The sequence below is a fragment of the Garra rufa genome, chromosome 23 (genome assembly GCF_049309525.1).
Source record: "Garra rufa chromosome 23, GarRuf1.0, whole genome shotgun sequence".
Classification (NCBI taxonomy): Eukaryota; Metazoa; Chordata; class Actinopteri; order Cypriniformes; family Cyprinidae; genus Garra; species Garra rufa.
In genome coordinates, this window is record NC_133383.1 from 20,528,998 (window position 1) to 20,542,034 (window position 13,037).

Genomic DNA, 13,037 nt, shown 5'->3' on the forward strand with positions numbered 1-13,037 from the left:
ACGTATTTAGGTCATAAATATGAGATAAAAAGTCGACATTGTCTTTAAATGTCATAATTATGAGATGAAAAAGCGAAATTATGACTTTTAAAGTCATAATTATGAGATAAAAAACGAAATTATAAGGTTTAAAGTTGAAATTATGACATACTTAAGTTGTAATTATGAGATAAAAAGTCGAAATGATTACTTTTAAAGTCAAAATTACGAGACAAAAAGTCGAAATTATGACGTTTAAAGTTAAAATGATGACATATTTAAGTCATATTTACGAGATAAAAAGTCAAAATTATTACTTTTAGAGTCAAAATTTTGACATACTTAAGTGGTAGTTACAATATAGAGTCAAAAATATGTCTTTAAATGTCATAATTATGAAATAAAAGTCGAAATTATGACATACTTAAGCCATAATTACGAGATATAAAGTTGAAATGATGTCTTTAAATGTCATAATTATGAGATAAAAAAGTGAAATTATGACTTTAAAAGTCATACTTACGAGATAAAAAGTTAAAATTATGACATAAATCGTAATTACGAGATAAAAAGTTGAAATTATGGTGTATTTAAGTCATAACTACAAGATAAAAATTCTAAATTGTCTTTAGATGTCATAATTATGAGATAAAAAAGCCAAATTATGACTTATAAAGTTGTTATTACGAGATAAAAAGTTAAAATTATGAAATAAGTCGTAATTACGAGATAAAAAGTTGAAATTATGATGTATTTAAGTCATAAATACGAGATAAAAAGTCGAAATTGTCTTTAGATGTCATAATTATGAGATAAAAAAGCGAAATGATGAGGTTTAAAGTTGAAATTATGACATACTTAAGTCGTAGTTACAATATAAAAAGTCAAAAATATGTCTTTAAATGTCATAATTATGAAATACAAAGTCGAAATTATGACATATTTAAGTCAAATACGAGATAAAAAGTCGAAATTGTCTTTAGATGTCATAATTATGAGATAAAAAAGCGAAATTATGACTTTTAAAGTTGGTATTATGACATACTTAAATCGTAATTATGAGATAAATATCGAAATGATTACTTTTAAATTTGAAATTATGAGAAAATAAGTCGAAATTATGATGTTTAAAGTTAAAATGATGACATATTTAAGTCATATTTATGAGATAAAAAGTTAAAATGATTACTTTTAATGTCGAAATTATGACATACTTAAGTCGTAATTACCAGATAAAAAGTCGAAAACGTTTTTAAATGTCATTATGAAATAAAAATGATGTCTTTAAATGTCATAATTATGAGATAAAAAAAGTGAAATTATTACTTTAAAAGTCGTACTTTCGAGATAAAAAGTTAAAACTATGACATAAGTCATAATTATGAGATAAAAAAGCTAAATTATGAGGTTTAAAGTTGAAATTATGACATACGCAAGTCATTATTATGAGATAAAAAGTACAAATTGTCTTTTAATGTCATAATTATGAGATAAAAAAATAAATGATAATATTAAAAGTCGAAATTGACATACTTAAGTCATAATTACGTATTATGGTTAGTTTTGTACATAAACATGTGATGTGGGTAAACACTGTAGTGTAAAATGTTAAAATAACACTTGAATGTTGGAATTTAACATTCACAATCATAATTCTGATATACGGAAACCTAGACTAACTAAACAAAGTTGTAGACTAAATAAACCCTCAATCTGGAGGAAGTAAACATTTGATGCTGCTAAACTGGTTTGTGGACATACACCGCTGGTATTTCAGCTGTGTGGGATGGGGTGTCAGCCATTGATATTTTTGCAGGGTTTCACAATCCTAAAATGAGCAGATCACATTTCGAAACCCAAGTTCCCTATTGCTGAGTGACTAAACAATGGCGTGTAGTCATACGTTTAGCGTCACCTAGCTTGAACTCAAATAGCTGAACAGAAATGTAATTCCTTAATTCCTTTTTTTATGCAACTGGCAGACAGTAAGCAGTAAAAACTTTTACTGAGCATAACAGTTACATTTCACAGCAGAGCAGAACATTTCAACTGTACAGCATAGGCGAGTGACGCACATTTGTCAACAAACGCCCTTAAAACACACAAAGAAGAAAAAATAGTAGGTATATAATAATCAGAATGCGATGTCAGGCATCAAGGGTCTGAAACAGACCTATATTAGCTTAACATATATTAAATATACATTAATTAAGTGTCTCAGTCTAAGCTGATTCGAGATCAGTTTTCCGCTTCAGTGCATTACACAAGCACTGAAGGAATGCCGAGATGTTTATAAGAAGTAGTAAAGACTCAGAGGTGAAAGCTCTTTCGCATTTGTGTCAAAGGTCACGAGGAGCCCTGCCTCTTTTGACTGATCACTCGGAGCGTCTCTAGCTGCTCTGCACGTTGACTATGAACTGTTATCAGATTCTGGTTCTCTTCCGTGAGTATCCTGTATTCTTCCTCGAGCCGTGCAAACTCCATCGACACCTTTTCATCCTCTAGCAGCTCCGCCATGAGCTCCCTCCTGAGTGTGACACACACAAGCGGGGAAATAACATGTTATAATCATTTATTACATCACTTCTTTTAAAGACTGTTTTTAATCTAATGATGATCTGAAAGGTGTGTGCCAAAAAAGCATATTATGTGGGCTGGTTGTCAAGACAGGTGACTGCAGTCGGCGGTTTCTGTGCCCGAAACTATTCTGTAGGAAGTGAAAGTGTCTACACCATAGCTTTGGGTACCTGGGTTGATACAATGATCTCAATCGGGAAAAAAACAAACAAACAAATATTGTAGACGGTACACGTCTAGATGCACACACTAATCTGTGGTTTGTAATGTTTCACTAGCTCACAAAAGCACTAAGCAAGTGGGTGATTTCGTCTATGTATGGCCTTTGGACTGTTGTTAACCGTTTGAGCAGGGCTGTAGGGTGGTGACGTTTAGGTTTAAAGTGAGGAAAATGAAGGGTTAAACTTGTCTAACTGCACAAAGGTGGTGCTCTGTCTGAACTCTGTGCATCTGAAAAAGTTCAAGTGTTTTCCTCTTTAGGAAAAAAAGAAAATGAGAAAGAGAACAGACACTGGAAATTTACAGTGGCATTTAGATGACTTGAAAGTTCTTGTGTTTCCTTCTATAAGCAAGCCAGAGCCAGATATATATATCATACTACAGCTGAAGTCAAAGGTTTGCATACACCTTGCAAAATCTACAAAATGTTAATTGTTTTACCAAAATAAGAGGGATCATACAAAATGCATGTTATTTTTTATTTAGTACTGACCTAAATAAGATATGGTCCACAAGAGAAAATAATGGTTGAATTTATAAAAATGACACTGTCCGAAAGTTTAAATATACCTGATTCTTAATACTGTGTTATTACCTGAATGATCCACTGCTGTTTTTTTTTTTTTTTTTTTAGTGATAGTTTTTTTTTAGTGATAGTGTATTTGAACCCTTTCCAAAAATGACTGTATAATTTTGAGATCCATTTTTTCACACTGAGGACAACTGAGGGACTCATATGCAACTATTACAGAAGGTTCAAGTGCTCACTGATGCGTTAACGATGGAAAAACGATGCATTAAAAGCCGGGGGAAGGAAACATGCATCATGTTTCCTTCTGAAGCATCAGTGAGCGTTTGAACCTTCTGTATTAGTTGCATATGAGTCCCTCAGTTGTCCTCAGTGTGAAAATATGGATCTCAAGATCATACAGTCATTGTTGGAAAGGGTTCAAATATACAAAATGATCCTTCTTATTTTTTAATTTACGAATTTATAGGCTACGAAATTACGGGGGAAAAAAATAGAGAGAGAGAGAGAGAGAGAGAGAGATTCTTAAAGAAGTTGTGCAACTATGTATTTAACATTACTTATCTTTACATACATTTCACGACTATTGTATACTAGTGTACTGTGTGATTTGAAAATACAAATGACTTTTTAAAAACTCGACAAGATTAAAAAAAAAGTGTTGTTTGGAATCCTAACAGTGAAGTATTGTTAGGCTTTAAAGTGCACTTTCATTTTCATCAAAGTGCAGTTTTGCAATGTAAATGTTAAAAAAACAAAAAGTCCTGCATACCACAATACAGAATGTCAGGTCTTGTCATGATTACACAGGCCTATTTTAACCAGTCGAGCAGCATGACTTTAAGAAAACTTCACAAAAGCAGACAATGGCGGCTTTGATCAATTGTATGTCTGTTAGTACTTACAACAACATACTGTGTCAGAGTATATTTATTGACTGTAGAAACACACTAGCATATTAATAGTTTAATTAACAACATTCAAATTGAAATCAATCTCATGTTTGTGTTATTTTTGAAGCTTACTTTTTGTCTTCCAGCATGTCGATTTCATGTTTGACCTGGTTGAACTCATTGGCCATCTTGCAGTGGTTTTTGTACACTTCAATGGACTCCTTTAGAGAGCGACACGGCAGCACCGGCTAGTGAGGAAGGTGATGACATTATTACATCACATTGTTTATTTGTAAAACTGTTTGATTTTTTTCTAATACTTCAGCACAAACCACAATTGCTCTTTTTATTGAGTGAGTTGACACATATAGTCTGTTATAGTCAGTCTATATACTTTAGAGTGACTGGAGATGAATTCAGGAACTTCATGATGTTATATTTGGATCGTCTGCTACATCCTGGAATATACGCAGAAACGTCATACAAGAGGGTTTCAATCAATAGATCAAACATAATATGTGGAAACAGTTGGTGAGCTGCTTGACTTTTTTATTCCTTTTGTGTCAGGAACTTCTTCTTTCACAATGACTCACGCTATAGACCTACAGAATATCAGCCGCACAACAAAACGCTTCAACTTCTCCCAGTTTTTCCCCTAATGTGTGGGTGTGTATGCGTGTGCATTTTAAGTCCAACCTATGATTTTTAATCAAGGACAATTTCAGCATTTCAAATAGGGACACTTTCATGGGGAATCTTCCTTTAAATGCTTAAAGCATTGTTCTTCTAAACACCATATGACATTGATAATCAACAATCATAGTCGGCACATTTTATGCTTCTAACACATGTAGGCTCTTAGAGTTTTTCATTCTTCGTTTTCAACCCCCAGCTCTTAATGCAACGTTTTCCTTCTGAAGCATCAATGAGTGTCCCTCAGTTGTCCTCAGTGTGAAAAGGGTTTAAAAAAAACAGTCTGAGAGTATTTGATGTTAGTGACAAAGCCTTTTTTGTACCAGTGCTAGTTATGAGGGAATTGTGTGAGAAAAAGTACTCAGGTGGTTGTAAACGATCAAAACTGACCCTACATGTCAGCATGAAACAGCATTCACTCTCCATTTCACTTGCGTAATGTAACGTATTTTTGAGTGAAACAGCATATTCATAGGGGGAAAAAATAGTAGGCCAGGACATTTCGTCCATCAGGAATTGACTGGATTGTGAAAAGTTATTACATTATGGTGAATGACTATGAAGACAAGTATATGTTATTCATACTTTCCACAATAAGACCAAAAAAGGTATATTAGATACAAAGTGTGTCATTTATGAGCTTCTAGTGACCAAAAAAAAAAGAAAAAAAAATTTAATTTAATATTTATTATAAAGATTTCTATTTATTAATAATTAACCAACAACAACAACAACAATAAATAATAATAATAAAATTGATGGGCTTCTAGTGAAGATTAAATATTTTTTATTTAATAATGATCAGTTTTTATTTATTAAATGTATTTATATTTATATTTATATTATGTATTTATATAACAGCAACAACAATAATAATAAAACATGTATGGGCTTCTAATGGCAAAATTTTAATTATTATTAAATTATTATAATTATTATTTTGTATTTAATACATGTATTTATAATTATAATAAATGATGGGCTCTTAGTGGCAAAATGAAATATTTGTTATATAAATTTATTTTTATAAAGTTATAAAAATATTTATTTTTTATATTTAATATTTTATTTAATAATAATTAAACAACAACAACAACAATAATAATATAATAATAAAATTGATGGGATTCTAGTGACAAAAATACATATTTTTTTATATTTTTAATGTAATAAAAATATTTTTGGAATAAAGACTTTTTATTTAATAATAATTAAACAACAACAATAATAATAAAATTGATGAGCATTTAGTGACAAAGATTAAATATTTTTTATTTAATTATTGAATTGAATTGATTTTATTTAATAATTGTTTTTATTTAATATATTTATATTTATATTATGTATTTATATTATAATAATAATACAAATAAAAATACATGTAATGGCAAATGTCACAATTAAATGCAATGATTAATATAACTATTATTATTTTGTATTTAATAAATGTATTTTTAATAATAATAATAAATTATAAATGTTTTTATTTATGATTTTTAATGCATTTTGTAATACAGATTTATATTTAATAGTAATTAAATATAAATATAATATAATAATAATAATAATAATAATAATAATACAACTGATATGATTCTAGTGACAAAAATAAATAGTTTTATTTTTTATGTAATAAAGATTTTAATTTGATAATAATTAAACAACAACAATAATAATAATAAAACTGATGGGCTTCTAGTGACAAAGATTACATTTTTTTCTATTTAAGAATTATCAGTTTCTATTGAATAAATATATGTATATTATGTATTTATATAAAAATAATAATAATAATAATAATAATAATAATAATAATAATAATAATAATAAATGTATGGGCTTCAAAAATTAAATGTAATGATTATTATAATTTTAGCTTTGTAATTAAGAAATATATTTAATAATAATAGGGCTTCTAATAAAAATATGGGCTTCTAGTGGCAAAAAAATAAATAAATTGATGGGCTTCTAGTGACAAAGATTATCTGTTTTTATTTAATAAATAGGAATTTATTTTAATAAGTATTTATATAATAATAATAATAATAATAATAATACATGTATTGGCTTCTAATGGCAAAAATTACATGTAATGATTATAATAATTATTGTTTTGTATATATAATACATTTATATTTATATTATGTATTTATATAATAATAATAATAATAATAATAATAATAATAATAAATGTATGGCTTCTAATGGCAAAAATGAAATGTAATGATTATAATTATTATTATAATTATTATGCATTAATACATTTATCTAATAATAATAATAGTAAATGATGGGCTTCTAGTGGCAAAAATGTTTTAAAAAGTATGTAATAATGTAATGTAATTATCATTTAATAATAAATAATTAAACAATATATAATAATAATAATAATAATTAAAATTTAATACATGTATTTTTAATTTCTAATTTATCTTTTTTGTATTATAATTTTAATTACTTTTCCTGTTGACTGTAATGATAACTTAAAAATAATAAAACTGATGCCATCTTGTGGTCTTACAGAAGCATTGCTGAAAAACATGTCCTGATTGGGAAAGTCTGATTCTCTATACTTCCCATTAAATAAACCAAATAAACAGTTGCGTAACAAATTGAAAGTAGTCAAAGGAGGAACAAATGTCCTCAGTCAAGGAAGAGACAACAAACAAACCTTTTAAAGCAGCAGTAAAACATTTCTGTGATCTGCAGATGTTCATAATGCTGTCTGGGTGAATGTAGCTCCTTTCCATATGAATCTTAAACGCAGAATCATACAAACCCACCACTATTATATTAGCACAGTGGATTTAGCCTTTCAACTGTTTTTTTCCGCACGCCTGTCACACTATATGACCCCAAACTGTCATTATTACACACAATATATCGTTAGTTGTGAGATATAAAGTCATATAATAATATCTATGACTATCAGATTCCGGATTCTCCAGCAGACACTGTGATTGTATTCTAAGCATGCAGTATGCGCTCATGTTTTAAACAGATTATTAATCAACTTTACCTGCAGACGTTGCTCAAGGTCAGGGAATGATGGAAGGGGATCCTCTGCATCTTTCAACTCTGATGGGGAAAGAAAGCCAGAGGAACATGTGTGGTATGAGAACACTAATGTCTGAGATGTTTACTCCAAGGCCTTAGTGGTGACATCTACATCCATCTAATCAGCTCAATCATACCACATCGCACACGACACCACATCATGTCCAGTTAGCTGTTTACACTGATCTAGGTCCGGTTTCCATGTGGTCATATACCTTGAAACCGTTTCCAAATCAGTGCCAAAAGCCAAATTTGAGCTGCACATGTTCGGCGGTAGACTCTAAATCCTGAACGGACAGATTGAAAGTAACTATCTCCCAAGTTCTTCGCAATGACCTGTTTTTTAACGAGCGCTCTGACAGACAGCTTGTCTGCGCTGATTCCCGCCATGCTAGCTATGTCCAAGTGGGGCTCACTCACTCACGACGACAATCCTCTGATGCAACCAGCTAAAAACAGGCCTGTTTACAGTCATGCATTAGCCAGACGGCCAATTAAAAGATAAATATACATTCAAATTTGCAAGGGTATTATCTGAAACATGATATGCACGTGATTCCTGGTGGGGAGGAACATTCTGTTAGTCTTTCATTGTTTTATATAATACAATATACATACATTTTTTATATGTCTTATTTACAAGTGGAAAAAAAAGAAAAGAAATATATATATATATATATATATATATATATATATATATATATATATATATATATATAATTAGTGTTTAAAATAGTTTACTTTTGGAGCAATGAAAACTTTTTAAGGTACTGTTTCTCCAGTTGTTACTTGTTATTTATTTGTTACATTTTATTTTAAACTAAACACACACACAAAATGCCAATAAATAAACACATTTTAATAAATAATTCAATTGTGTTTGTTTTTTTGTATATTTTTTTTCATTAACCAGTGTAACAAGTGACTGTTAATTTATATATATATATGTGTGTGTGTGTGTGTGTGTGTGTGTGTGTGTGTGTGTGTGTTTATATTATAATTAATTATGTATAAATATAATGTGTATTACTTAATATGTAACATAATATAATTGATAATAATATAATATAACGATCTGTTATTTTTTATTTATTTATTTTTATTTTTTATTTTATAGTTTCATTTTGGAGTTATGAAAATGTATTTTAGGTCAGTAATGTTATGTTATTTATTTCCTTTTATAGTTTCATTTTGGAGTTATGTAAATGTATTTTAATTTAGCTTTTGTTTCTCCCCCAGTTATTTATTATTATTATTACTTTATTGTTTATATTATTATTATGGGTTTATTATTGTTGTTATTATTATTTATAGTTTCATTTTGGAAGTTTAGCTTTTATTCTCCCCAAATAGGTTTTTATTTCATTTTATTTATTAGTTTCATTTTATTATTATTATTATTAATATTATTATTATTTATAGTTTCATTTTGAAGTTATGCAAATTTATTTTAGTTTAGATTTTATTCTCCCCAATTTTTATTTTATTTTGTTTTGTAGTTTTATTTTGGAGTTAGGAAAATGTATTTTAGTTTAGCTTTTGTTCTCCACAGTTATTTAATTTAATTAAGTTCATTTTATTTACTTATTTATTAATTTCATTATGGAATTATGAAAATGTATTTTAGTTTAGCTTTTGTTCTCCACAGTTATTTAATTTAATTTAATTTAATTTTTGTATAGTTTTATTATGGAGTTATGAAAATGTATATTAGTTTAGCTTTTATTCTCCCTAGTTGTTATTATTATTATTATTATTATTATTATTATTATTATTATTATTATTATTATTATTATTATTTTATTGTTCAGTTTGAAGTTATGAAAATTTATTTTAGTTTAGCTTTTGTTCTCCCCTACTTATTTTATTTTAGTTTATTTTATAGTTTTAGTTTGCAGTTATGAAAATGTATTTTAGTTTAGCTTTTGTTCTGCCCTTTCATTTATTTAGAGTTATTTACTTGTTTAGTTAGTTAGTTGGTTAAATGTATTTTAGTTTAGCTTTTGTTCTCCCTTAGTTATTTTATTTTATTTTATTTTATAGTTTCAGTTTGCAGTTATGAAAATTTATTTTAGTTTAGCTTTTGTTCTCCCCTTTTATTTTATTTTTAGAGTTATTTACTTTTACTTTACTTTATTTAGTTAGTTAGTTAGTTAGTTATAGTTTCATTATGGAGTTATGAAAATGTATTTTAGTTTAGCTTTAGTTGTTATTATTTATTAATTTTTATATATATATTTTTAATTGATTTATTGATTTATTTCTCCCCTTTTATTTTTATTTTTAGAGTTATTTACTTATTTAGTTAGTTATAGTTTCATTGTGGAGTTATGAAAATGTATTTTAATTTAATTTAATTATTTATTGCTTAATTTTGAAGTAATGAAAATATAATTTAGTTTAGCTTTTATTCTCCCCAGTTTTTATTTTATTTTATTTTGGAGTTTTATTTTGGAGTTAAGAAAATGTATTTTAGTTTAACTTTTGTTCTCCACAGTAATTTAAAATGATATATATTTTTTTATAGTTTCATTATGGAGTTATGAAAATGTATTTTAGTTTAGCTTTTGTTCTCCCCTAGTTATTTTATTTTATAGTTTAGTTTGGAGTTATGAAAAATTATTTTAGTTTAGATTTTGTTCTCCCCTTTTATTTTTATTTTTAGAGTTATTTACTTAGTTATAGTTTCATTGTGAAGTTATGGAAATGTATTTTAATTTAATTTAATTATTTATTGTTTCATTTTGAAGTTATGAAAATGTATTTTAGTTTAGCTTTTGTTCTCCGCATGTTATTTTTAATTTATTTATTTCAGTTAAACAAAATTGATTTAATACATTTTATAATTTTCATTAACGAGTGACTGTTAATTATACACTCACACAAAAAAAAAAGAAAAGAAAAAGAAAGAAAAAATGGGTCTACAAGGTTCAAAACAAACTTGTAGAGATTTACGGGAAAGAAGGCTAAGTGTAGCATGTTTGTAAGCCTCTATTTGTGCTCCACTTTTGGGAAAGAAAGAAAAGGACGCGGGGCAAAGGAGCAGCGAAGCGTGAAGTATTAAATGCTTTTAAATTTAGGCCAGTGTTCTAAAAGCAAATGAGTGAATCATGCAGCAGTGCGGTATTAAAACAGAAACCTGATGCTGCAATGCCCAGGCAGCAGCTGCCATCAAAGCATTTGCCCGAATAGCTGTAAAACACTTTGACAGCGCTGTTGACTTTGTGGCTAGGTAGATATTTTGTTTTTAAGATGCCAGAGATCAACTAAAATAGAGGGGGCACCTGTTTCTTTGTAAAGGATGGCAAAACTTAAATCGATTCCACATGAGAGGCTTTGGGTGGCTTTTGCTTGTTGCCATTTTAGTAGAAGTCACGCATCGCATGGACCGTGCAGAGCGGGGGGAACCAACTCTATTTTAGTCAGTGTTTTTGTCACAAGCATGTAAACATCAAAAGCAATAATCTGCATATTCTTAACAGATGCGTTACCTGAGGTTTCGTCGAGGCTGAAAGCGATTTGTACTTCAGGTTTATCTGCAGAGACTCGTCTAGTTGAGGTGATCATTTATTCCTAGAAAAACAGCAGGTCTGGATTAAACCTTATGCTTCAGATGTATGAGATCAGCAGCCTTTCAGGGGTCATGAAACAGTTTCATCATGTGCCCAAAGTTGCATCAGGGATCAAATAATTGGAGATAAATCCTCTGCAAGCCAGCAAATGAGATCATATGTCTGTATTGGCTGCACTGTTTCATAGTGTTGAAATGACTTATGAAGTCATATTTGTGTATATAGTAACAGTATATGTATATTTACTGTATTTCATGTTTAATTTTTATGTCTGAACATTATGAAAGATGCAAACCTTTCTTGTTAGTGTCATGAAAAAGGCTTCAACTTGTTAAAAAGGCTAACTTTTTGGTTACTGTGACTTTGTTAAAGCTAAAAGACTATTTGTATAAAGTTCAGTTTGTTACAAATGATTATAGGAGACAATAATATCCCTTACCTGTCAGTAGAAACGTATTTGCAGAAAACTCTCTTTAAAAATCTTAAAGGAGCCTCAAGAGTCGCTCAGCAAAAGACACAGAGCTGTAGAAACTCCATTGAGAATCCTGTGGATCTTCTTTACTGTTTGTACTGTATAAAGTCGCAATAAACTAGCAGTAATCCTCGTAGTGTACACTGAGAAGCCAAAAGCAGGTTCGCAAACACAGCCAAAGTAATCATAGGTTTTTAGCAGGACGCTGTTAGAGTGGCACTGTGATTCTGTGTTTGCCAAGCCCGACTCCAATTAAATGGCTCAGATGGCATGACTTTACTCTAGAACAATGTGCATCTCTCCAATCAGCTTTAAGTCACCCACACATTCACAAGAACAATGCAAAGGTTGGGTTTTTGTAGTAGTTTTGTACTTTCTTTAGAAGATGGGTCAGAGTTGTGATTTGAAACGTGTGTGTGTGTGTGTGTGTGTGTGTGTGTGTGTGTGTGCACCTGGTATTCATCACGTTGTGGGGACCAAATGTCCCCACAAGGATAGGAATACCAGTAGATTTTGACCTTGTGGGGACATTTCTTAGGTCGCCATGAGGAAACAGGCTTATAAATCATGCACAATGAGTTTTTTTGAGTAAGTAAAAGTGTGCACAATCTCCTGTGAGGGCTAGGTTTAGGTGTAGGGTAGGTGTAGGGCGATAGAAAGTACGGTTTGTACAGTATAAAAACCATTACGCCTATGGAATGTCCCCATAAAACATGTAAACCCAACATTAATTTGGATCAAACTAATTATGACAATTTGATTAATTATTATTTAAAGGGATATGACAATAACATATGAGGTACATCAACATTATTTTACATTTATATTATTTAAATCATTTTATTTTAATATAAATGTAGGAATGTTTTTTTTATGAAAAGTATATTTAAACACTCTGAGATCAAAAACTGATATATGATAATAATATCAACTGATAATAATAATAATAATAAATCATTACAGTATAATACAATTCATAGATTATTTTGGATCAAACTAATGGTAACAACAGATTTAAACAGAGATCAAATTGATTGAAAAAAATG

At 29.1% G+C, this 13,037-nt stretch overlaps 1 protein-coding gene across 2 annotated transcripts; it reads right to left on the bottom strand.

Annotated features, from left to right (window-relative positions):
- Positions 1–1,924: 1,924 nt before the first annotated feature.
- Positions 1,925–12,554, bottom strand: map3k7cl (map3k7 C-terminal like). 2 transcript variants are annotated; one of them, XM_073830036.1, is made up of 5 exons: positions 11,959–12,554; positions 11,439–11,520; positions 7,910–7,968; positions 4,330–4,445; positions 1,925–2,506 (listed from the first exon to the last, which is right to left on the bottom strand). In XM_073830036.1, exons 2-5 carry the CDS (start codon positions 11,512–11,514, stop codon positions 2,326–2,328), a joined length of 432 nt encoding a protein of 143 aa, XP_073686137.1. In that variant the 5' UTR covers positions 11,515–11,520; positions 11,959–12,554; the 3' UTR covers positions 1,925–2,325. The 2 variants fall into 2 exon arrangements, with proteins under 2 accessions (XP_073686137.1, XP_073686138.1); XM_073830037.1 differs by lacking the exon at positions 11,959–12,554 and having other exon boundaries at positions 11,439–11,799.
- Positions 12,555–13,037: the final 483 nt, after the last annotated feature.